We start from the raw sequence: 25,621 nt of genomic DNA, 5'->3' as shown, positions 1-25,621 counted from the left end.
ACTTCATATTCCGGTTTGAAGTTGGGAATTTAAACCACAGTTTCCTGGTTCAAGTTTCAATTTAAACTATGGATTGAGAAACTCAGAAAGCCTAGAATTGCGATACTCATGGAGAAAGTTCATGGGCCCAATGCTCATCCCCAATCTGAAAGACCATGGCTTATCGGTTATGTCAGAACTTTCCAAACTTTTCATGTCAGTGACACACATTTTAGGTGTGCATCATTTTGCGACACAGTAATTCAGTTTTACTAGCAAACTAACCCCTTTCCAGCCCCAGGAGGAGAATGGGGAGCGTTCACGTGACACAGCTACACACTGCAGCCATCACACTAATGTGTGGCGACACACAGTTTGGAAAGCTCTGAGTTATGTACAGTGGTACCTTGGGTTACATACACTTCAGGTTACAGATTCCGCTAACCCAGAAATAGTGCTTCAGGTTAAGAACTTTGCTTCAGGATGAGAACAGAAATCGGGCTCTGGCGGCGCAGTGGCAGCTGGAGGCCCCATTAGCTAAAGTGGTGCTTCAGGTTAAGAACAGTTTCAGGTTAAGTACGGACCTCCGGAACGAATTAAGTACTTAACCCGAGGTACCACTGTAATTTACAGGTTGTTAACATCTGAACTGGGCCTTGGATTACAATCCTGCGCATGTTTGGGGGCAAACTCTGCAGGCCTTCCTTCTGAGCAGACATGCAGTGCATAACTAGAATGTGTACATTTGTACTGTGGACCTTTCCCCTGTTTCTCCTTAAAAAGCAGTGAATGGGGTCTGATCCGGGGCTGTGACCTGCTAGTAGAATACCACTGCTCTGTAGATATAATTGAGGCAACTTCCTGTCCTTTCAGGAAGATGATGGACAAGCAAACGTTCTCCTCCTCACAGACGACCAGTAACATATCGCGATATGCCGCTGCAATCTACAGAAAAGGTTACTCTTTAAATTTACCATTTATTAAGTATTTTCTTGTGTAACAAACAAGCAAAAAAAGAAAAGTATAAAAGGTGACGCTTGAAATTTCAAGAGTTGTACCAATTTTGGTAGAAGGGATGAGGAACCTATGGCCTTCCAAGTGGTTTGTTGGTCTCTATTAGCTTCACCCAGCCTGGCTGTAATGGGAGTTTGCCAGTGAGCTTCCAGCCTCAAGGTGTTTCTACTAGCATGGAAAGCCCTATATGCCTTGGGATCCAAGTATTTAAAAGAGCGCTTTCCTCAGTATCAACCATCTTGATACTACAGTTGGCAGGTGAGGCCTTGTTGGTGGTGGCACCATTGATTGAACTGTGGCAGGGCTTTTTCAGTGGTGGCTCCCCAATCGTGGAATGCCCTCCCTAGTGAGGTGCATTTGCCTACATTAGCTTTCAGTAGGCATTTGAAAATCTTCCTGTTGATGCAGGCATTGGGAGGCTGAAGTATATTGTTACTGGCAAATCCGAGATCACCGGATGTTTTTAACTATGACTGCTTTTATTTTAGTTTTAAAAGATTTTTATTGGTTTGGCATATGCTTTTAGAATCTTTTAAGACTGTAACTGTTCTTAGAATGTTTACGGTTTTTGTTTTTCAGTTGTGAATCTGCCCTTGGCTCCTTTTAGGAAGAAGGGTGTGATATGAACAAACAAATTTACTAAATAATTGAAATGAAGAAATTCACTAAATAAATACTAGTCCAAATGCCCTCGAAGGGCCACAGATTCCTCACCATTCCTTTAACAATTCAAATACTTAAGCACTCATTCTCATATATATATATATATATATATATATATATATATATATATGCTTTCGTAGATTTTCACGGGTACAGGAATGCAGGTTTTGGTGTCCTCGGGTGTCTTCCCGTGTAAAAGTTGGGGTGTCTAGGCGACGTTTCGACGAGGTCTCACTCGTCATCTTCAGGCTGGTGCTTTCGGCTTCTTGTTACTGGAACAGAGCGGGATCTCAATGTTTGAGTTCCTATAAATACTGTAGAGGGGGTGTGGTGTCTAGCCTCCAATGTTCTGGGCAGAGAGGAAGTTCCCAGGCTAGTGTGCCTTTTCTTCTTTTGTTCCTTAATTAATTAAGGATTAATTAATTAAGGAACAAAAGAAGAAAAGGGACACTAGCCTGGGAACTCCCTCTCTGCCCAGAACATTGGAGGCTAGACACCACACCCCCTCTACAGTATTTATAGGAACTCAAACATTGAGATCCCGCTCTGTTCCAGTAACAAGAAGCCGAAAGCACCAGCCTGAAGATGACGAGTGAGACCTCGTCGAAACGTCGCCTAGACACCCCAACTTTTACACGGGAAGACACCCGAGGACACCAAAACCTGCATATATATATATATATATATATATGGATTTTTAAAATGTCGGGATTCTGTTAATGGGATGATTGGCGACAGTATTTTCATCATCCCGCCTGCATGCTCCAGGGTGTGGCTCTGCCTGCTTCTTTCTTCCCCGGAAAGTGAAAATGGCTGTGAAAATGCCCATCTTTTTCCTCCAGGTGAGCTCCACCTTACGCCTCTCCATGGAATCCTGCAAATGAGGCCGAGTTTCACCTACTTGGACAAAGCAGATGCCAAATACAGAGAGCGAGAAGCTGCTAATGAGCGTGAGTGGCTTGCTAGGCTTTCTCTGTCGACTGGCTAGTCAGACTATGGGCCTTTCTCAGCGGTGGCTGCCAGCCCAGATGGCTTTAAAAGGAGAATCAGAAAAATTTGTGGAGGGAAAGTGCTTGGCGACAGCTACTAGCCATGATGGCTGTTCCTCCTTCTCCTCAGTCAGGAGGCAGCTGTGCTTCTGAATTCCAGTTGCTGGAAGCTGCAGGAGCAGAGGGTGCTGTTGTGCTTGAATCCCGCTTGCAAGTTTCCCCGCAAGGAGCCTAGTTGACCCCTGGGAGAACAGGATACTGGGCCATTGGTCCGATCCAGCAGGCTCCTCTTTTAGGGTGCAAATGGCTACAGTCTTGGACGGCTCCAAAAGTGTGTTTGTGGAGGATCATCCCATCAAGGGAAAACTCGGTGATGAATATATATTGCACACAGAGCTGGAAGCTATATACGAAAGAACAAATTGTCGTTATCATTGTTACTAACATTTATATTGTGTCCTTGCTCTCAAGGGAGGGTGGGTAGCTATTGCTTTTGTGTTAATAATAATAATAATAATAATAATAATAATAATAATAATAATTATTATTATTATTTATTATTTGTACCCTGCCCATCTGGCTGGGTTTCCCCAGCCACTCTGGGCGGCTTCCAACAAATATTAAAAATACATTAAAATGTCACACATTAAAAACCTCCCTGAACAGGGCTGCCTTCAGATGTCTTCTAAATGTTAGGTAGCTGTTTATCTCTTTGACATCTGCTGGAAGGGCGTTCCACAGGGCAGGCACCACTACCGAGAAGGCCCTCTGCCTGGTTCCCTGTAGCTTTGCTTCTCGCAATGAGGGAACCGCCAGAAGGCCCTCGGCACTGGACCTCCGCGTCCGGGCAGAATGATGGGGGTGGAGATGCTCCTTCAGGTATACTGCTTTTGGATCTCCCAGAAGCAGCAATTCGATCCCTATAGGGAAGCAAAATATGCTAGATTAGATAGGCCTGTGGTCTGATCCAAGAGGGCTCTTATATCAAGGGTGGGTATCCTCAGACTCGGGGGGCCAATTGCGGCGCTGTATGCCTCTATACTGGCTCTCGGGATTCTCCTCAGGCCTCAGCCCTCACACGCCCCTGCTTTGAACCCCCAAGCATATTTGTCTGGTTGGGGCATATTCTGGCTTGTTGGGGTGGAGGATGTGACGAGGGATGTGTGAATGTGTGTTGCCTACTGTGTACCAAAGTCAACATTTACATTTGCTGCTTTGCCCCTTCTTGGCCTCTGATCCTTCCCACCACCAGCATGTGGCCCTCAGGAGCCCATTCAGAATGGAAAGTGGCCCTCGGGCTGAAACGTAAGTCCCCCCACCACCATCTGAGGTTCCCCTGGCAACTCCAGAAAATGTCATGGCGTCTATATTGGAGATCACACATCCCTGCCTGGAGAAATGTTGGCTGTCAAGGCATTTTAGTAGTGATTTTCACGCTTCCCTCCCCCTTGTTAACAGCTGGCGATTCTTCTCAGGATGAAGCGGAAGAAGACGTCAAGCAGATCACGGTAGGCCCAAACTCCCTATTTAGCAGCACTTCAGAATTTGTAGCCTAGAAATGTATGTAGGAAGCTGCTTTGTACCAGCTTGGACTATTTGTTTATCTAACCCAGTAATGCCTTCTCTGACTGGCAGCTTCTTTAACTGGAGAAGCTGGGGACTGAAGCTGTGACATTCTGCCACAGAGCTAAGGCCTCTGTCTCTTTAAACTCCCTGTGTTTCTTTAACCAAGAGTGGCAAAACTACAACATAGGAACCTGCCTTATGCCATGTCAGACCATTGGTTCATCAAGCTCAGGAGTGCCTACACTGGCTGGCAGCAGCTCTCCAGGGTTTTGGGCAGGGGATATTCCTAGCCTTACCTGGAGATGTCGGGGATTGAACCAAGGACCTTCCGCATGCAAGACAGATGTTCTGTCACTGAGCTGAAGCCCTTCGCCTTGCTCTTGCACTACAACTCTCATAATCCCTGCCCCTTGGGCCGTGCTGTCTGGGACCGAGTCCACTAGTGACTGGAGGCTACAGCTTCTCAAACTTGGGTCCTCAGCTGCTGTTGGACTACAACTCCCATCATCCCAAGCTAGCTGGACCAGTTGTCAGGGATGATGAGAGTTGTAGTCCAACAACAGCTAAGAGACCCAAGTTTGAGAAACGCTGCTAAGGAATGCAGTTGGCGGGGGGCATTAGACCCAACCTTTCAAACCTATTTCCTTGATTAGTTGAGTCTCATCTACCCTTTACAGTGGTACCTCGGGTTACATACGCTTCAGGTTACAGACTCCGCTAACCCAGAAATAGTGCTTCAGGTTAAGAACTTTGCTTCAGGATGAGAACAGAAATCGTCCTCCGGCAGCGCGGCAGCAGCAGGAGGCCCCATTAGCTAAAGTAATGCTTCAGGTTAAGAACAGTTTCAGGTTAAGAATGGACCTCCGGAATGAATTAAGTACTTAACCCGAGGTACCACTGTACTATCAGTCACATCTCTTTTTCTAACTTCCTGGCCTCCCACAAGTCTTCTTCTGCTTCTCCCTTCGCCAGAGAGCCATCTTGAGTATGCTAGGACAGTGTCCTTCTAGACCAGCCTTTCTCAACCTGTGGGTCCCCAGATATTGTTGAACTACAACTCCCATCACCCCTAGCTAGCAAGGCCAGAGCTCAGGGATGATGGGAGTTATAGTCCAACAACATCTGGGTGCCCACAGGTTGAGAACCACTGTTCTAGACAATGTCCTTCAGCACCATCCCCAGATGTTGTTAGACTATGACTCCCTTCGTTCACAGCAGTTGTAGCCAACAGCCAGGGATCATGGGAGTTGTCGTCCCAACAGCACTTGGGGACACAGCGTTGAAGAACGCTGGTCTAGGAAACCTCCTTGGGCTCTTCCCCTCCAGCTGTGTGCTTCCTAACATGTGCATGCCCACATACATGCACAGAGACACATCTCCATCCCCTCTGCTTCCTTATCCTCTTCACAATCGAGCATATACCGTATTTTTCGCTCTATATGACGCACTTTTTCCCCTCCAAAAATTAAGGGGAAATGTGTGTGCATCCTATGCACTCCCTCCCTCCTTCGGAGGCTACGCGTTGCATTCGCTGAAGCCCAGAGAGCGAGAGGGATCGGTGCGCACTGGGATAGCCGCCTGAAGCCTTGGAGCGCAGCGCGAGTTCCCGCTGCGCTCCGGAGGCTTCAGGTCCCTTTTGCTGAAGCCAGGAGAGTCTTGCTCTCCTGGCTTCAGCAGAGAGGGAGAGCCGTGCAGCGCCCCTTCACCCAAGCGGGAGGAGAAATGGAAGGGGCTCCATCTCTCCTGCCGCTTCGCTGAAGGGGCACTGAGCAGAGAGGGGGAGAATTTTTTTTTCTTGTTCTCCCCCTCTAAAACAAGGTGCGTCCTATGGTCGGGTGTGTCCTATAGAGCAAAAAATATGGTAATCCATAGGTGAGAACAGCGTAGGAAAGCAGAGGGAAGTCGCGTCCATATCAGCCATAAGGACTAGGAACCCTTTTCCTTCCGGAAAACGGGAGTGAGAACAGGTGGAGCTGTGAAAAAGTACAAGCAGTGGCTCCGGCCGCAGCTGCATCGCCAGTAATTTTGGTTGGCGTTCTTATTTTTTTAATTGTATATTCTTCATTGAAGAATAAAAATTGCAGAATTACAAGTGGACAGAGTAAGAGAAGACGACAACAACAACAACAAGAAGAAGAAACAAGAAATAGTGCCCATGTAGAAAACAAAACAGAATGAAAAAGAAAAAATATATTGTGTACATTACAAAAAAAAGGGGGGGGGGGAATTGCTATTGTAGTTCACCAGACCTCATGGTATTTATAAAAATGAATTTCAAATATTGTTTAAAGTCATGTTGATTGTCTCTATCACCTGCTGCCAGAATTCTCTCATTGTAGGACATTGTACAAATGAATGTTTTAGGGAAGAATTATCCCAGTCGCATCTCCAGCAGCTTGATGTCTTAGAGACATTCCTTTCAAAAACAAGCTTTCTGGCTTCAGTACATTTTTAATTCCTTGCGTACCACCGTGGACTCAGAGAGGATTTCCATACATGGGATTGGGGGTTTGACTAGGTTTCTTCTGTCCGACATTTTTGGTGCTTGGATCCTGTGGCTAATCGTGGGGAAATGACACCTTTTCCAGGTGAGGTTTTCCCGCCCCGAGTCGGAACAGGCCCGGCAACGTCGGGTTCAGTCTTACGAGTTCCTGCAGAAGAGGCAGGCGGAAGAGCACTGGGCTCACTTGCATTACTACGGTTTAAAGGTAGGCGTGTAGGCACATGTACTTGTGTTTCTGCTGCAAAAGTGGATGTGCTAAATATGCACAGCGAGTTTTACATTTTACGCTGCCCCCTTTGCAGTAAACAGAGAGCTGCAGTTGCATGCAGCCGGGTCTCAGGCCTCGATCGATTGAAGGCCACTGGACTAGACTAACTCTCAGGGTCCCTGTGATACTGGCAACCTGTTCCTGTGAAAGTTTACATCTCTGTTTGGGGCAGCTGCATATTCCTGCATTGCAGAGGGTTAGACTAGATGACTCTCAGGCTCCCTTCCAACTCTATGATTATGTTGTCTTTTCGGCACCTTCTAAAGTTGTCCTCCTTTCAACAAACCACCTAAGGTCTTTATCCCAGCTGGTATCTGTCTCAGACATGAGCTGGTTTTACATAGGTGCTGTCGTCGTTTTGAATTGTTTTTGCATATGCAAATGTTTTAGCTGCTTTTATTTATTCTCTCCCCCCCCCCCCCGTTCTAAATTTATTTATTCAAAGATGTATAAAAATACATCTCCGTTGCAAAGTATATATTTATTTATAATATGCTGAGATAAAACAGCTACTTAGTCTAAAAGGGAACAAAGTCAGAAAGAGGAAAAGACAAGGAAAGTTTAAAGCTAAAGAAAGAGAAAGAGAGAGAAAAGAAAAAGAGAGAGAAAACTAAAGAAAGATAAAGAAGAATGTTATGCTGTAACTGTTTTATGTTGTGACATGGATTGCTTCAAGATGGGAAGATAAGTGGAATAAATATGAATATAGTGCGTATTCTTGAATACATTAGAGATTAGTTCCAAGTAAGCCTAAGTAATACTTGTACAGTGTGTTTTTCCTCTCCCCCTTTTTATAGTCCCTTTTGGTGATGATTTGGGGAGAGGGGACTGAAGACTGGATGGCCAGGGCAGTGCTTCCTATGCTATATTATGTGATGGACTGACATTCCCCCCCTAATTGTGCCAAGGGACCAGTTCACTTGGTAGACCATGAGACTCTTAATCTCTGGGTTGCGGGTTCGAGCGCCACGTTGGGCAAAACCATTCCTGCATTGCAGGGGCTTGGACTATATTACCTCACAGTCCCTTCCAGCTCTACAGTTCTATGATTTCCATGATCTTTGAAACATTCCACCAAACCTGGACTGTGGTGGAGTTACTGCAACCAAAAGCCGGTGGCTCGTGGACCAGCACTGGAGTAAGAGTTGTGTGACACAGGAAGTGCCCATATACTTCTGGTTTCCTCAGCGTATCCAACAGGACTTGAAATTTGTGGGGGACAACTTTGCTTTCAAAACCCTTACAAGTCCGTCTTACAGCAATTTGAGGGGAATGCCAGCTATTCTGTTTCATATTATACGGGAGAAATGTGGAGATTAAGCACAGCAGGGGTCTGAGCAGTTGTTCAGAGTAGCCCTTAAGTCTCTAAAGATTGCTTGGAATCTGTACCCCATCGTGAATCTTGGGCTTCTCACCCCTTCTTTCCCAGGACAGCCGTTCCGAACACGAGCGCCAGTATTTGTTTAGTCAAGGTCACGGCATGGCTGGGAACACAGAATTAATTAAATCTCCAAGGTAAAGGTATTTCTTTTAATTCCTCAAATTGTTTCGTTGGGGGCAGTTCTGAAGTCGGGGGCTCACAAACGCACTTTTAATGCATTTTTTATTAGCATGGGAAGTGGCATGCTTACAGCCCCCCTCCCCCCTGCATTTAAGAAATTCCAGGCCTGACAAAAAGCTTGTATACGTAGACTTTCTGCCGGCTTTTCCACCTCTGCAAAGTTAAATGGCCAATTCACAATGCCTTGGGCCTCATTCTGCCACTGCTACCGTCTCCCCACATGATGTTTGCTGCTGTTGCTTTCTCACAGCTGTTCCCCTAGGCCTCCAATGAGCTGTGCTGGCAGGTTTCGTGTTCCTTGTGTGTGGGAAGGCAAAATGGAAGATGAGTTTCTTTTTTTAAAAAAATGTATTTTTATTAAAGATTTTCTTGATTTACAAAGGTATGTGCAATGTCTCTCGGGAGACGAGTTTCTGAATGAAGATTCAGAATATTCAGATATTTCTGACCACAATTCCCATCAGCCCTCATCATCTGCCACCCCAACAAGGGATCATGGGAGTTGTTGTCCAGGCCGCCATGTTGGCTATCCCTTCTCTAGGCAAGCAATATGACCTATTCTTTCTCTTTCCCGCAGTGAGTACTTGATGATGCTGGTGCCTCCGAGTGTGGAAGATGAAAAGTAAGTAAGCCAAGGGCCACATTCTGTTCTGACCCATCTTCCAGGGGCCACATGCCAGGAGTGGGCGGGGCCTGTGGCAAAAGTGGGCGGGGCAGAAAATTGCAAATTTTGCTTTCTACCCAGGCATTCTTCACATCCAGGGGAGCAAGAGGCATTAGAGTTTTCAGGGACACTTTCTAGGCAGGCAAAACAAATCAAGCAAAGGGGGCGTTTCTGTGAAGCTGACCTGTTCCCATTTGTAATAACCATGGTCGCATCTCCTGCTCCCACATCCCATCCCCCCCCCAAAAAAAAATCTGGGCTGATTGGTTTCTCCCAAGCCAATATGGTGTAGTTGCTAAGAGTGGGGGACCACGGTTCAAGTCCCCACTTGGCCATGCAGCTAACTGGGTAACCTGTAACCAATTGCTCGGTGTAACCTACTTTGCAGGGTTGTTGCGAGGGTGGAAAGGGGAGGGGGAGAGCCACGTATGTCGCCTTGAGGTCCTTGGATTATAAATGAAATAAAACTCTTGCTGAAATGAGGAGGGCAGCTTTCCATAAATCGCCAAACCTCAGTTATCTGTGGTGGTTTCCCAAATCGTACCTTTCCTTCCTTACGTAGGGACAAGCCTGTAGCCCCAAGTAATGTGCTTTCCATGGCTCAACTGAGGACTCTGCCCCTTGCGGACCAGATCAAGATCTTGATGAGAAACGGTATGCTGTTCGACATTGCGCAACTCACACGGCCTCTCTGAACTCTCTTGACTTCCTGTGTTACCAGCCCGTCCTGCTCCCTCTTCCTGGTTAATGGATGCAGCCTGCCATATAAAACAGGGAGACACCAGGCCCCGCCTGAAATACATAGTTAAAGCAGTATCTTGCCGCTAGAAGCAGTCATGGCTCCCCTCCCACAGCAAAGAATCTTGGGAACTGTAGTTTGCTAAGGGTGCTGAGAGTTGCTAGGAGACGCCTATTCTCCTGGCAGAGCTAGAATTTCCATTCCTCTTCCCAGGAATTGTTGCTCTGTGAAGGGGAATAAGGGTCTCCCAACAACTCTCAGCATTCTTGACAAACTACAGCTCCCAGGATTCACTGGGGGAAGCGGGGATAGCTCGGGCAGTAAGAGCATGAGACTCTTCTCAGGGCTGTGGGTTCAGCCCCATGTCGGGCAAAAGATTTCTGCATTACCAGGGGTTCTTTCAACTGTTCAGGTCTATGATTCTAGGATAGTTTAAAGTGGCATGATGATGCTTTTAAGTGTACTAGGGCAGATGGGCCATATTTCACTGCTTGCAATTATTTGCTCTCTTATCCTATGAACTTTTAACTTCAACCAGGGATTGGAAAGCCTGCAGACATCCAGATAATTGCTAGACTCCAGCTCCCATCAGCCCCAGCTGGCATGGCCAAGGACAATGGGATTTGCAGTCCAGCAACGTCTAGAAGGCCACCGGGACTCCGTCCTTGACTTAGGTATTTGAATCTCTAAGGATTATTTGCATTTTCTGCTTTCCCCCCTCCTGCAGTGAAGGTCATCGCTTTTGCAAACCTGATGAGCCTCTTGGCTTCTGGGACGGATCCTACGGCAGCCTTGCGGTGCATACAGCAGGTGGCGCTGTTGGTGCAGGGAAACTGGGTTGTGAAAAGGTAAAAATGCCTTTTGTTCTTCAGGGACTCACCCCTTGCAAAGAACGCCAGTCTGTTGTTCGAATTACGGCAGCTCTTATTCTTGTTGCTGCTGTGTTTTTTTACAGTGATATAAACACAATAGCACACAATGCAAAGCATGACAGTTTGTTAATGCGAGACAAGGGTGTATTGCTTGTGTACCCATTGCATATTTTCAAGCTGGCTCCTTGTTGGATACAAACCATGCACCTGAGCCATGCGGGATCATGAACAGTGACTCCCGGCACCCAAAGATCTCAGGGATCAGGCAGGGATATAAGCAATCAGGTGACTTTTGAAGTATCCTGGACCAAAGTTGTTAATGGCCTTGTAAGTGAATGCAAGGATCTTGGAACCTCATGCAAGAGTTGTGCAATTGTATCAGAATTCTCCTTGGGAGTTTCTGATCAGAGGGAAGCGCTTGTACGTAGACCTTAAAACCACTTCTTCCTCCTCCTCCTCCTCTTCTTTTCTTTTCAAATTTAGTTTTAAAGTTATTTACTACACCGTCATTGCACACACCTGCATTGCACACACCTTTCTGGTTCTTTCAAAACCCTGCCAAATAGAAACCGGTCGTGTCACATGTGCTTCTATGTAGCTTTCATTATTGTGAAATTCTTTCTGGCTTTAATATATACAAAGCGTTTTGGTTTCTCCTTGGAATGCCTTTAGTAATCCCAGGCAACGTTTCAAGGTGCCATTGGATGGGTGCCCGGAATTTCTGTACATGTGTTATTATTGGGTCGCACTGTGGTGTCCTGCGGCTAATAAATGGTTTGTCTTCAACAGCGATGTCCTCTATCCAAAAGATACCTCCAGCCCGCACAGTGGGGTCCCGGCGGAAGTGCTCTGCAGAGGAAGGGATTTTGTTGTGAGTATTAAAAAAAACAAGAAAGTCAAATATTCCTTTCACTGCAACAGCATTGCAAAGAAGTTTAGGAAATCCATTTGCCCACTTGAACATTTATTTTCTCAAGTCCAGAAACCCTTGGAAGCCACCCAACACAAAATGTGTGTACTCTACCAACCCTGCGCTTGTTTTGTTTTGTTTTTTAAGTGTTCAGAAGCTTTGGGGGGGAGTGGGCAGGGGTTGTTGGTACCTCCCAGACCTCCATACAAGGCTCACTCTTTGTCCAACTTTCACTCAGCACTTTGGCAGGTGTGCGCCAGATTGAAATGTATGTTTGCCCTGGCGAGCACACCTGTGGGCTCCTGCTTGTGTTAATCATTTGAGGTTTAAAAAGTGGAGGGGGGAAGAGCTTAGGATGGAACCCAACACAACAAGACCATTGTTCTGTCGGCACAAGGATTTCTGCTTGTTCAACAGAACATTTGCCCCCCCCCCTCTTGTTGGTGTGTCCCTTTCAATCTCTCTGTCCAAAAATTTTCCCCAACCCTCTGGAGCAGCATTGGGTGGGAGGAAGGTGTCTTGTTGCGTAAGAGGAAATCCTTAAATTGGTGGGACTGGTTAGTAGAATAATGCCCTTTTCCTTAACCGTTTTTTGCCCAGGGGAGGCCTTTACTTGCTTCCAGACTGGAGATTCAGTATATCGGGTTCAACAGCAGTTCCCTCATGTTAACAGTTGTGCTTTTTTTAAGATTGCGGCTGTATTCACACTGGAGAACGGCCTCTTTTTAATACGATGGTGTCCTTCTCTCCCCTTCCCATGGTGTTTTCCCTCCTCAGATGTGGAAGTTTACACAAGACCGCTGGGTAGTTCGGAAGGAAGTAGCGACAGTTACAAAAGTGAGTTCCTTTTATAATTCTTTTGCTTTGTTCGGGACACTCATCTTGGTTCAACTTTCTGTTTTCAATCCAGGGCTTTGATAACTTCTTTCAAACCATTCAGTATATGGTGAGCCTCCTGCCCCATAGAGTGGCGAAAGGGGCCTACAGTTTTATAGGGGAGAGCTATAAAGAATTGGGCCTTCCTGATCTCCCCCTTGCTATGGTCTGAGGAGAAAGCTGTTCTCTGGGTCTTGAACCTCCTTGCCAAGATGTCTTCCCCAAAAGGGAACAAAAAAATCCACAGAAAATTTGCAACCGTGACAAATCACACAGATCACGCACGCTTGTTGCTAAAGCGTTTTGTCATGCACTCTCACATACGCAGCATTGTTGTTATTATTTTTAAATCATCAGGCCTAGGCAAACTCGGCCCTCCAGATGATTTGGGACTACAATTCCCATGATCCCTGCCCACTGGTCCTGTTAGCTAGGGATCATGGGATTTGTAGTACCAAAACATCTGGAGGGGCCGGGTTTGCCTATGCCTGATTCAAAACAATCTGCTGCATCTTTTGGTACTGCGTCATCAGGGTTGACCCTTCCAAAACAACAACTTCGCTGCTACCGGTAAATATCCAGTTGATGGTTTAAAAGGAACAGTTGGGTTTTCCCCTTGCAGTGAATTCTTGTCATGTCCCTACCGCAGGTGTGCAGGAAGGGTCCCTTAATTTTGCACGCACACACCACAACGCCATGGGGTAGGAATCGGATTAATATGCATGAGGCTTAGAGGAGCATGTTTCCGCTTCTGAATAGTTTCCGGTGCATTTTTGTTATTTATTTAATTTTTACTAGAATTTTATTTACAACATAACACAAACCCCCCACCCCCCAATACACCGATCCACCCTCATGAAACGTGAACATAACATACAGTGAACATAACATACAACAATACAAACAACCAAATGAAAGACTTCCTTTATTCTGAACCTGGCCTCCTTATTTACTTCTTATAAACTGTTTCCTTTATGAATCTTTATTAAGACTTTTCTAATTATAACTTAAATATCCACAAAGTCTCCTGCATTTTCCTTAAATGAAGCGGCAATTGCTTTGTAGGGGAATTTTGCCTTTCCATTTGTAGATATGCTAGTTTTACGCCCTAAGCATAGGGATTGCACAGGCAAGTTGGAGCTGGTTTATCTATCGGACTTAATGCCTTCTCTGAGTTTCGGCTTCTTGGAGGTGCAGTTTAGCCTCCCATGTTTTTCTTGCGGGGCCACACCCTGGCGCTTTGTGTGGCCGCCGATCTCGTTTAAAAAGGGTTTTGGTTTCTCCTAAGCAGCTGGTTACATATATCTATTGCTTCGTTTGTGCAGCTCGGCCCAGAAGATGTGAAAGATTTCTTGGAGCACATGTCTTTCCTGAGGATAAACAGGGGCTGGGAATTCAAGCTCCGTTACGATGAGGATTTTGTCCAGAAGCACCCAGATGTGGTCCAGAGGCAGAAGATGCTCTGGACGGGCATTCAGGCCAAGTAAATGGTTTGCTTTTCCTTGGGGGCGGGAACAAAGCCGAGATGGGAAAGAAAAAAATGTTGGTTTCTCCCTTGCATCTTCATACTACCTGTTGCAGTACAGTTATGTAAATGGAGGCCGGTCGCTTAGACGGATTTAAGGGTTTATTTTCTGGATCCTATTACATACGCCTGCTTGGGCCCGATCTTATTCACAGCACATGGTGCCAGCAAAAAACCTCAGAAACTTGTAAAACCATCTGCGCACACCTCAAGTCACACTCAGAGACTCATAGTGTTAATGCCAAAAGAGAATAGGCCAAATTGCACATGGCATACTCATCGATCTTTGAATTGGAAAGATCGGTCCAGTATACCTGAAGGAACCCCCGTTGTTCAGCCCAGACACTAAGGTCCAGCACCGAGGGCCTTCTGGCGGTTCCCTCCCTGCGAGAAGCGAGGTTACAGGGAACCAGGCACAGGGCCTTCTTGGTAGTGGCACCTGCCCTGTGGAACACCCTCCCACCAGATGTCAAAGAGAAGAACAACTACCAGACTTTTAGAAGACATCTGAAGGCAATCCTGTTTAGGGAAGCTTTTAATGTTTAACAGAGCAGTGTATTTTAATCCTTTGTTAGAAGCCACCCTGAGTGGCTGGGGAAACCCAGCCAGATGGGCGGGGTATAAATATATTATTATTTTTGTTTGTTTGTTTGTTTGTTTGTTTGTTTGTTTGTTTGTTTGCTGAGCAACACAGCTGGGTTGGCCAGACTTTCTGTGACATCACAGCAGCTAAGCCAGTGGCAACTCCAAGAGCCATGGCACTTTCACCTTACCAAATCCCATTGGTGAACATTCTGAGCAGAATAAACCAGTGGTATTAGGAGAAGCAAGACAGGCAGAGATGTCGGGCCTTGCAAGACCTCAAGGACCATCTCTTCTCCCCCCCCCCCAAAAAAAAACCCCAACCTGGAACCTGTGTTTGTTGTTTGAGGCTCTCTCATGTTGTTTGTGGCAATATGACCATCAGCTAGGTGAGGACTGCAGGGCCTGCTCCCTTCCAGGGCCTTTTCCAACTGGCCCAGGGGGCGTGGCCCAGGCCCTTATTTGGAACAAACTTTTCGGGAAGTGTGGGAAGTGTTCTGCCATTGCTTCCCTGTTCCAGGTGGTTAATGTGCTTTAAAATGTCCTCAAGCAGCCGGTGGCAATTTACATTTTAATTTCTTTTTTCCTTTTTTCCTTTGTTGGGGGTGGGTGGGTACATTACAGGCGGTTGGACTAGATGGCCCTCGGAGTCCCTTCTGACGGTGTGATTCTGTGTGGTTCTTTCTGGACTCCACTGCTGAGAACCATAGAATTTTAGGGTTGGGAGGAATCCTGAAATTCACCCAGTCCACTGTGCTGCTTGAGCAAGAATCTGCCACATTGCTGACAGATGCTTAAATACCTCCAGCAGGAGGGACCCGACCACCTCCTGTGGCAGACTCTTCTGCTGGCCGGTGGATCTTACTGTGTTAAGAAATCCCACCTAATCTTGAGCTGCGATCTGCTTCCCGGCAATTTCCACCCATTGACTCCAGACCTGCCCTCTGGAGCAACAGAAAACAAGTCTCCACCAACATCTACATGGCAAACCCTTTGGTTTTCTTTGCTAAGCAACTCCTTCAGGCTGCAAAAGTATGATCGGTTTTTAAATGCATTCCTCCATTTGTATTCTCCCCCACATGTAGAAAGCTAGCACATCAGTGCTGGGCCTGAAACCTTTCTTCCTAGACCCGTTTTTGCAGGCTGATGTGGTTCTGTGCAGGAAGGGAGCTTGCTGTGTGGCTTGGCTAGCTGTCACATCTCCATAAAGGAGTATTACGTTGGGTGCTTGACATTTCCTGGGGTTTTCCTTGAACTGTATGGCGGCGGGATAAGTTGTTAATGTTCGTGGTCTGGGTGTAGCTATTCACAAGGCACTGAAATGCTCCTCCTACCCAATTTCAGGTTGGAGAAAGTCTACAGCTTGGCCAAGGAACATGTAGCACCAAAGAAACAAGCTGCGCAAGCAGGTGAGCCAACTTGATTGTTTTTATTTTATTGCGTTTATATCCCCACTTTTTCTCCCAAGAAGCTCAGGGTGGCGTCTGTGCTTCTCCACCCCCCTCATGCAGTCTTCACAACAGTTCTGTGAGGTAGGATAGGCTGAGAGTGAGGGACTGGCCCATGGTCACCCAGTGAACTTCATGGCTGAGGGGGGATTCGAACTCTGGTCTCCTAGGTCCCAGTCCAACCATAATGCCACACTGGGAACCAGAGGGTTTGATGCAGATTTTGTAGGTCGGTCAATAAGTTCTGTGGACATCTAATGGTGATATGCTCTGGTCCCCGTCCCCCCCACTTTTTTCCTTAACATTAGGGCTAGGTGATGTCTGGTTTTCAACCTCACAATATATCACCAGCCCAAGCATTATGATATTCAATATATCACCATGTCTGAAATAAGGAGGTGAACATGGGCTTGAATTCTCCAAAGGACTGTGTGTGTGTGTGTGTGTGTGTGTGTGTGTGTGTATGATTAATTCTGTTTTTTAAATCAAATTTATAACCCACCCTTCCAAACAAGTGATAAAACAATAAACATATTTGGGGGGGGGCAATCTAAAGAAAGCATCTGAAAAAAATCCTATAGAGATCGAGACTGAGAAAGATTTCAGCTTTAAAGGCTTGTTGAGAGAGCGGGGACACAAAAGAGATAGCGAGGACAGGGGAGTGCATTCTAAGGGGCAGGTGCCACCACACTAAAAGCCCAACTCCTGCATTGTGCAGACAGACCTCCTGATAAGGTGGCACCTGCAGGAGATCCTCACATGTGCTCGATTTGGTATATAAGGGGTGAGGCAGTCTTTCAGATACAGTGGTACCTTGGTTCTTGAACAGCTTAGTTGACAAACAAATCAGCTCCCAAATGCCGAAAACCTGGAAGTAAGTGTTTTCTAACATTTTTCGGAAGCCCAACGTCCGATGCGGCTGTCGGTTATTGGTTCCTGGGCGCCTGCACCAGTCAGAAGCCGCACCTTGGTTTTTGAACGTTTCGGGAGTTGAACAGACTTCCGGAACGGATTAAGTTTGAGAAGCAAGGTTCCACCATATTATGTTCCCAAGCTCTGTAGGGCTTTATGCACCCAAACCAGCTGCTTGCACCAGCAGGACTCTACGTATATTGTACGCTAGAAACTGACTCTTCTTCTACTAATCCCTTCCCAGGTGTTTTCCTTGGTGTAGTCAAACTTTCTCCCTAGACACCCTACCTTGCTTTTCTTTCTCAGGAACCCTGTGTGGTCTGCCTCCTTCTTACATGGGCTTAATACAAGGATGGGAAACCTGTGGCTCTGTTGTGTTCCATCTCCCAGCAGCCCCTGCCAACATGGCCTATGGTCAGGGATGGTGGATGAGAGCCAAGGATTACTCAAACCACGGTTTACCCTCACACCCCTTTTGCTTGTTTTTTGTAGCTGCCCCCTTGCTGGTTTCTGGAGAGCAGCGGGTCAGTTTGGCGAAAGCAAGAGTCAAACAGACCTACGGGCAGTTGGAGCAGGACTTCCAGAAGCTGAAAGCGGAGGGCAAAGCCAGCCAGGGCACTTGCCCGGTGGACATATTTGGCGTCCGTATAAAAGAGGAGCCCATGAGCGATGAGGAGCCTATGGACACCTCCGTCTGCGACGGCCTCAATAATGGACTGGCCAACGGCATCCATTCGGAAGAGAACTCTGTGGACTCCGTGAACGGCCTCTTGCGGGTCCAAGAGAGAGTCACGCAAGAACTCAGAGCCTTTGTGGCAGCGACGTTTAAGAAACAGTATGTGCTAACCCTGAACGAGCTCAAACGGTTATTTAATCTCCACGTGGCTAGTCTGCCTCCTGGGAATCTCCTGTTCAGCGGCATTTCCGACAAAATGTTACAGGACATGGTGTTGGACATGGGCTGCAAACAAATTATGGTGCCTGTAAGTGATTTTTCTGCTCCTGTTTTTTTGTTTTGTTTTGTTTATAAGTGCCTTTGCAGGCTGTGAGTGGCAGGTTCGATTGATGTGGCAGGGGGCTGGTGGAAGAGGTGGGGTCATGGTATTTCTGTCCATTGGCTTGGCTGCTGTGATGTCATGGAGGTGCTAGGCAGCCAGGGTTTGGAAGGGCCCTCATGAGACCTGGTAGCTGGAATTCTACTTCTGTTTTAATGTGCTGCTGAAATATTATCTGCAGGCTTTTGGATGCAGATCTGTTGTGCAGTTCTAGAGCCTTTTAATGCAAGCTATGGGAGGGGAAAGACCTGGTGTTAGAGCAACTGCTTTGCATGCAAAAGATCCCACGTACAGTCTCTGGTATCTCCCTGTTTAAAAGGATCAGTTGTTGTTGGCATCAGTCTTGAGAGACAATGGAGTGCACCTCTGGGAGTGAAGTCAAACCGTTATGTTGGCAACACCAAAGTGGCCTTCCTGGGGTGTAGTCCCAGGCAGGTGTGTATGGAGGTACTGGGCTCCCCATGCAACAAACCCTCCCTTTTGGCCTCACTGTTGTGGTCCAAAGGAAAGCAGAACAATACATTTGGCACCAGCTTGGCTGCAGGAGTTTCCGGAAGGAGGCATACAAGGTGTCATCCAACTATCTCAGGGACTCCACTCTGGATTCGTGTAGGTTTACTCCTTAGCCCTTTCTTCTCCCGAAGGTATACCACAAAGCAGCAGAGGCTGAGGACCTGAGTTTTTTTTCTCCTAGTTAGACAAAAACTCCATAAAATAAAATAGTTTTTAAAATGGCCCAGAAATCTCAGAATCCATCAAGCTATTAAGTCCTTTTAGGCCAGGGGCAGGGAACCTCTGGCCCACCAAATGTTGGACTCCAATTCCCCTCGGCCCCATCCAGCATTGTCAGTACTTGGGGATGATGGTTGTTGTAGTCCAGTGATATCTGGAGGGCCAGCGGTTCCCCAGCCCTGCTTGAGGCAAAGGCTGCTCAGAATAGGTGAGTTCTGAAGGCCCACTTAACACCCATATTGTAGCAGCCATATGTAATTCAGTTGGGAGGGAGTGCCATAACAGAGGGGCCACCACTGAGAAGACCCTGTCTCTCATGACTGCCACCCTAAGTGATGTTTCTGATGAGCACAGAAGCAGGGCCTCCAAAGTCAAAGGACACTCCTCTGTACTTAAACATTCTCTCCATCAAAAACTAGCTTAATAGCTTTTTTAAATGGCCTAGTTTTTACAGAGGTGGCAAATTCCATGGGCTTACCCTTTCAGGCTGCAGATGAGCTCTAATACAAAGGAATGCTTCTCCATACCACCACCCCACACAGAAAAAATGCCTCCCTGATATGCTAGTTTTCTGTGTGCAGGGAATTTTAATTTATTTATTAAGGAGTATTCCAGTATCTGAGGTCCCCACAGACTTTTAAATCCACCTTTGAAAAAGGCAGGTTTCTCCACTTTTTTAGTTGCATACCCAGTACTCCCTCCTGTACTTGCATGTTGTAATTAAAAAATATGCAGAGTTCCTGGACTCGTTTCGTTTGATCTGTAAGGAAGGTATCTAACTGGAGTGGAACAAATGCCATCTTGTCACAAGGAAGGGTAGCTGAATTGACTGTATCTATAACAGTAATTTAAGGAAGTTACTTGTCTAGCTGGAATAAAACAATCATGGCTTAAAGGCGCTGGCATGTTGGAAGTGAGTGACTATTTCATCGGTCTTTGTTAGTCAGAGCTTTGAGGCATATGTACTTTAAGCTGGGAGAGTTTTATGATGTTCCCTGTGAATGAGATTAATGCTGTTGCCTCTGGATCGCAAGGCACTTCTGCAGTCACAAATGTGATTTAAAAAAAAATCCCACTGAGTAAACTTTGAAGAAAGCCAGACTCTCTTCTCTGCTTGCAAAGCGGCAAGCAAGTATTGACAGTTGCAAGTATTGAAAGTTGCCTCTTTTTCCATGACCTCCAGGAACAGGGCTTTTGGCAAGCCAAACCATTGTTCTAAGAAACCAACAAACCCTGGTTATCCCTAAGGTTTAAAATGTTAAGTCTGCACAGGGCCCTTCTTGGACTATTTTAAACCAGGATAAAGGACTAGCACATCCCTTTTAAAACATAGGTTTCTGATCTGCCACACTGTCCCTTTTCAATCCTTATATCTCTGCATGCTCTTTGCTCCTTGTGTTCTTTATCTCTTTCCATCTCTTTGGATTGTGAGCTGCCTGGGCAGTGGGCAGGATGGGCTTCACTTTGTTAAACAGCTCATATGTGTAAGGGATGAATTGGGGAGGACAAGGTTTCAGTTATCCCACTAAACCGTGTTTAGAGAATGTCATTTATGATTTACTGTGACATCACGTCAAACTAGGGTTTTTTGTAGATAGCAAACCAGCATCAGGACGCTTGGCTTGTATTTTATTATTTGTATTAATATTATTTATACCCCATCCATCTGGCAGGGTTGCCCCAATAACTCTGGGCAGCTTCCAACATAATATAAAAACACAACTAAACATCAAGCAATGAATGCTAACCACGGTTTGGAGTGACTGCTGAGCCACTGTTATGGCTCCAACCCCTCTTCCTAGAGGTACCCACATCCTAGAGATGAGAGTGAAGGGAAGATGGAAAGACACAAACTATTCTAAATCATTGTTATATCTCAAACACTCCACAGATAACAGCAAAGATTGATTTGTGCTAACCATAGTTTAGGTTCAGGCCAAAAGTGCAAACAAGTAACAGTTTGCATGGTTTTCCCCCTTCCTCAAAAAATCCCCACTTACTGTCCCAAGTGGGCTTGGCGGATGGAGCAATGACCCAAACCATGACTTGTTGGCTAAGATGTAACACCCAATTACAGTTTACCCAAGCTCTTGTTTATAAGAGCTTGCTCCACTTCCCAGCTTGGTGGCCACCTGCGTGCCATAATTAGTCATGCAGTTTTGATTCATACATTGCAGCAAGCCATAGTTTGATGTTGCACCTGAATCGTCTTGGAGGCCTGATTCAGGCCTCATGCAAATCTGTAATGGTGGGGAACCAGATAATGCACAGTTTCTGTTCCTATCAGCCCCTGGGGGGGGGGTGATTTGAATTGTTGTCCCAATAACATCTGGAAGGCCACAGGTTCTGTGCCTGTCTGTTCTCCCCACCCGAGTTGGAAAGCTTCTTTTTAAGCAAACCAAAGTTCCCTGGGTCATCTGAACCCCTGGAACTGTGGCTTGTTTAAAATTGGAAGTGAATTCTAGTCTCCTCTTGCTGGCATGTTAAAGGGAAAGGGGAAGCCCAAAGCTTGCTGTGGCTTGTTTAACCTGTTCTAGGTTAAAAATCTAGGAGTGAGGCACAGAAACCTAAAATGAAAAGAAGAAACTTGTTCTGAAAAATACCAACTAGGTGGATTAACTACAGCTCACTGTGTTCCTTTAGGAGGAATCTAAAACTTCCAAATTATGTAGGACAGAGTGAAGCATCTTGCCCAGTTATTGCTGCCCATCTTGGCACCATTTGAGATGGCTCCTGAAGAAAGGAACCCAGGTTCCAAAAGGCATTGGGCTGTAATAAATCTCTGCAGATGGCACTTTGTGTTTTTTTAAAAAAATAATATTTATTCAAGTTTTAAAGGTTACAAAAGGAAAAAACAAAAAACACCAAATTAAGCAAAAAAAAAACCAAGACAATACATCACAATAAGTAAAAACAAACAGAAAAAAACAGAAAAATACAAACAATTAAAAAACAAATCAAGCCTTCCCATAACTTATCTTTCATTTGCTTGTTTCCTTGACCACCTCACACCTCCCTTTTTTGTATTCTAGTTCAGTTAGATATTTCAGCAAATCCTTTCCATCTTTGTTTTTATCCTAATAATTTATCTTAATATACTGTAATTTTACATTCTCTTCTTTCACCAATTAACAATCCATTTTTACTTAGTCCTTTATAACATTTCTGCTAAAACCACATAACTTCATTCCAGCATCCTTCTAACATTCCTTAATTTTACAATGTTTCTGTAAGTAAACTTTAAATTTCTTCCAATCTTCTTCCACCGACACTTTCTGCAGATGGCACTTTGGAGGAACGGCATTCTTTCCTACTTGAAGCATGCCAGTATATTTTGGCGCAGTGTCTGAATTGAACCCAAACTGAGCTTGTTTCAAATGCAGGAAGTGAGAGACAAAGGAAGTGGTGCAGTCGAGAGTGTGGTCCTTTCTTTTAGGAGACTGGCGAATTAGATTTATCACATGTCTGCAAAACTGTTGCTATGAGTGGTGTTTGTTTTTAACAAGTAGGGGTGGACTCCTTCAGAAAGGCAATAAAACTGATTCACATCATAGCATACAACAGCTCTGGGCACTGCTTGGCCTGGAAACCCATCTTTTTGCCAGTGCGCTGTTAATAGGGAATGAATTCTTCTTCTCGTTGCCATGAAAGCGGCTTTAAATATTTTAAGTGCGCAAATTGCCGCTCCTAGTTCCTGGGTGTCTGAGCATGGGTGTAATTCTGGGAGCTGTAGCTTCTTTAGAGTGCTGAGAGTTGATAGGAGACCCCTGTTCCCTTCGCAGAACTACAATTCTGAAGGCAGCCCTGTTTAGGGAAGTTTTTAATGACTGATGTTTTAATGTATTCTTAATCTCCTGCTGGAAGCTGCCCAGAATGGCTGGGGAAATCCACCCAGAGGGGCGGGGTATAAGTAAATAATAATAATAGTAATAATTAGCAATAATTGTTATTACAGTGGTACCTCAGGTTAAGTACTTAATTCGTTCCGGAGGTCCGTACTTAACCTGAAACTGTTCTTAACCTGAAGACCACTTTAGCTAATGGGGCCTTCTGCTGCTGCCGCGCTGCTGAAGCACGATTTCTGTTCTCATCCTGAAGCAAAGTTCTTAACCTGAAGCACTATTTCTGGGTTAGCGGAGTCTGTAACCTGAAGCGTATGTAACCTGAGGTACCACTGTATTGCTATTATTATTATTATGACAATTCCCAGAATGGTTTAATCCCTCTTCACAAAAACTCCAAGAATTGTAGTTCTGTGAAGGGGAATACAGTGGTGCCTCGCAAGACGAAAAGAATCCGTTCCGCGATTCTCTTCGTCTAGCGGTTTTTTCGTCTTTCGAAGCAAGCCCATTGACGGATTAGCGGATTAGCAGCTTTTAGCGGCTTATCGTCTTAGCAGATCAGCTGATAAGCAGCTTAGCGGCTTAGAAAAAGGGGGGGAGGGAAAAAAAGTCGGAAAAACTCGCAAGACATTTCGTCTTGCGAAGCAAGCCCATAGGGAAATTCGTTTTGCGAAGCGCCTCCAAAACGGAAAACCCTTTCGTCTAGCGGGTTTTCCGTCTTGCGAGGCGTTTGTCTTGCGGGGCACCACTGTACAGACCTCATAAGAACCCTTAAGAAACTACAGCGCCCAAAATTCTTTGGGGGAAGGCGTGACACACCAAGGTTGCAGGTTCAGTCCCCACATGGGACAGCTGCATAGTCCTGTATTGCAGGAATCAGACTTGGTGATCCGCAGGGTCCCTTCCAACTCTACAATTCTATGATTCTATGGCTGTATAAAGTGGTATGATACGGATTTAAATGCAGAGTGCAGATGGGAGTAGTGAGGGCCAGCAATAACTGTCTGAGCAACTGTGAAAGGGACTCCCGCTTACTGACAGCGGTGACACAGTGCTTGCAACAGGGTTGGGGTTATTTTATATTTGGCCTCTAGAGTCAACGTATGTGGTTAATGTGACTTGCTGGAATATTACAGCTAGGTAAACATACAGGGTTGCAGGCAGCCAGCTTAAGTTCTGCTCAGAGTAAATCCATTAAAATTAACAGACTTAAATTAGTCATGCCCGTTTGTTTGAGTAGGTCTTCTCCGAGTAGGACCAGCGTTGAATCCAACCCATAATCTCTCCATCAGACTGTGTATAGAAATCATTAGCTATGAAAGAACAGAGGTATTCAAAATCTTCACAGCAAAACGTTTTGGCTTCTGGTGCTCATCACATTAGAGAAGCTGAAGGTGGGTGCCAAAACGTTTTGCTTCAAGATTTTGAATACCTGTTCATTAGTCACTGTAATAAAGTATATGGTGTTGTTGGTGCTTAATTACATCCTTCCAGGACCCAGAGCAAACCTGTCTGAAGTATGGTGTGATGGTGCTTTTAAAAAACTGTGTTGTTGTGTGTCATGCGTAACATTTGACTCCGAAAAGACTGACAGCCTGCTCTTTCCTTTCCCTAATTACAGTGCTCTGGAGGCATTATGGCAGCATTATGCTTTTTAGGCTTTTTAGACCATGCCCCAGATTGAAGCAGAGCTGTAGGCAATCTAAAGCAAATAAATAGGGTGTTTTGTCTCAATGGGTGTAGGAAAACCTCCCCAGCTTTGGCGCTAAGAGTCCTGTTGAGCCCCCACGAGACTGGTTCAAAAGTTCTGTATTTGTCACCTGCCACCATCTAAGCCCATGTCTGACGCGCATGTGCCCAGGCATGAATGAAGGTGACGTAGAAAAGCTTAGACCTCTTCGTCTCCAAGTGCTGGCAAACCTATTTGCTTGGATCCAAGTGGGGTGGCAGTAATACGATCAGAATTGGGGGGGGGGGGTTCCTGTGAAAATGATCAGGCACTAGATGCTAAAGCTTTGTGGTGTTTGTTGGGCAGGCTGCCATTGACCGCCCTTTGCTTTAAACACACAGAAGCAAAGTTTGCTATGTAAACAAGTTTTAAGTCCTCCTTATGTCCTCAAGATACAGTCTTACAGGCTTACCGCTCAACTACTCTCTTGCCAGGGGATACCGAGTTGTTGTTCTTCCTGCATTAAGTTGAAGCTTAAGATTGTAGCCTCTGCGTTCTGTCCCCCCGGGTGCAAAATCCTAATTGAATTATTCTTTTTTCCAATCCTGTCTTTAAATACCCTAAAGCCAATAATCCTAACCAGCGCAACCTGTTTGATTTATTTCTTTATTTTAGTTTCCCCCGCAGACGACTGCGTTGCTGGATGAACAAAAGGTCTTTGCACTTTGGGAAGCTGGCGACATGTACGATCAGGTAAGCTGGTAATTGGAGCTGTTGCTCCAGCAGAGTCCTGCCTAGAGCAAGGGACATTGGCACCCGGCAGCGTTTACGCATTTGCTCATCCTTCGTCCAGTCAGCAGCAGCGCACTTTCAGCTCATTAGGAAAAAAGGCTGGTCCAAGAGGCGGTTTTATCCTCTGGGGCTCAGTGTACCATCCAGCCTTGATGATGTGCTGCTTTGATCGTATAATTCCTCCTGCCTTAAATGATATTTTTAGGTTATATTTTAGTGACTTAAGTTTTAATTTATATATTTTTTACTTGTTGCTATATCTGTATTATCCCTGTTATAAAGGTAAAGGGTAAAGGGACCCCTGACCATTAGGTCCAGTCATGGACGACTCTGGGGTTGCAGCACTCATCTCACTTTATTGGCCGAGGGAGCCGGCGTACAGCTTCCGGGTCATGTGGCCAGCATGACTAAGCCGCTTCTGGCGAACCAGAGCAGCGCACGGAAACGCCGTTTACCTTCT

At 45.8% G+C, this 25,621-nt stretch overlaps 1 protein-coding gene across 2 annotated transcripts in view; it reads left to right on the top strand.

Annotated features, from left to right (window-relative positions):
• POLR3E (RNA polymerase III subunit E) overlaps positions 1-25,621 on the top strand; it is a 37,076-nt gene that overhangs the window by 6,336 nt on the left and 5,119 nt on the right. The window contains exons 6-19 of one of the 2 annotated variants that reach the window (XM_083711532.1): positions 853-935; positions 2,499-2,606; positions 4,104-4,153; positions 6,800-6,919; positions 8,412-8,497; positions 9,121-9,165; positions 9,770-9,861; positions 10,674-10,794; positions 11,608-11,689; positions 12,506-12,565; positions 13,930-14,087; positions 16,056-16,120; positions 17,564-18,054; positions 25,045-25,122. In XM_083711532.1, coding sequence (XP_083567658.1) covers positions 853-935; positions 2,499-2,606; positions 4,104-4,153; positions 6,800-6,919; positions 8,412-8,497; positions 9,121-9,165; positions 9,770-9,861; positions 10,674-10,794; positions 11,608-11,689; positions 12,506-12,565; positions 13,930-14,087; positions 16,056-16,120; positions 17,564-18,054; positions 25,045-25,122 — 1,639 coding nt within the window. The remainder of the gene's footprint in view (positions 1-852; positions 936-2,498; positions 2,607-4,103; positions 4,154-6,799; positions 6,920-8,411; positions 8,498-9,120; positions 9,166-9,769; positions 9,862-10,673; positions 10,795-11,607; positions 11,690-12,505; positions 12,566-13,929; positions 14,088-16,055; positions 16,121-17,563; positions 18,055-25,044; positions 25,123-25,621) is intronic. The other variant, XM_083711533.1, reaches the window with a different exon arrangement.

Source organism: Podarcis gaigeae (assembly GCF_964106915.1).
Source record: "Podarcis gaigeae genome assembly, chromosome: 14".
Taxonomy (NCBI): Eukaryota; Metazoa; Chordata; class Lepidosauria; order Squamata; family Lacertidae; genus Podarcis; species Podarcis gaigeae.
Note: the sequence above shows the minus strand (reverse complement) of the source record. Positions and strands in the feature narration are given on the sequence as shown.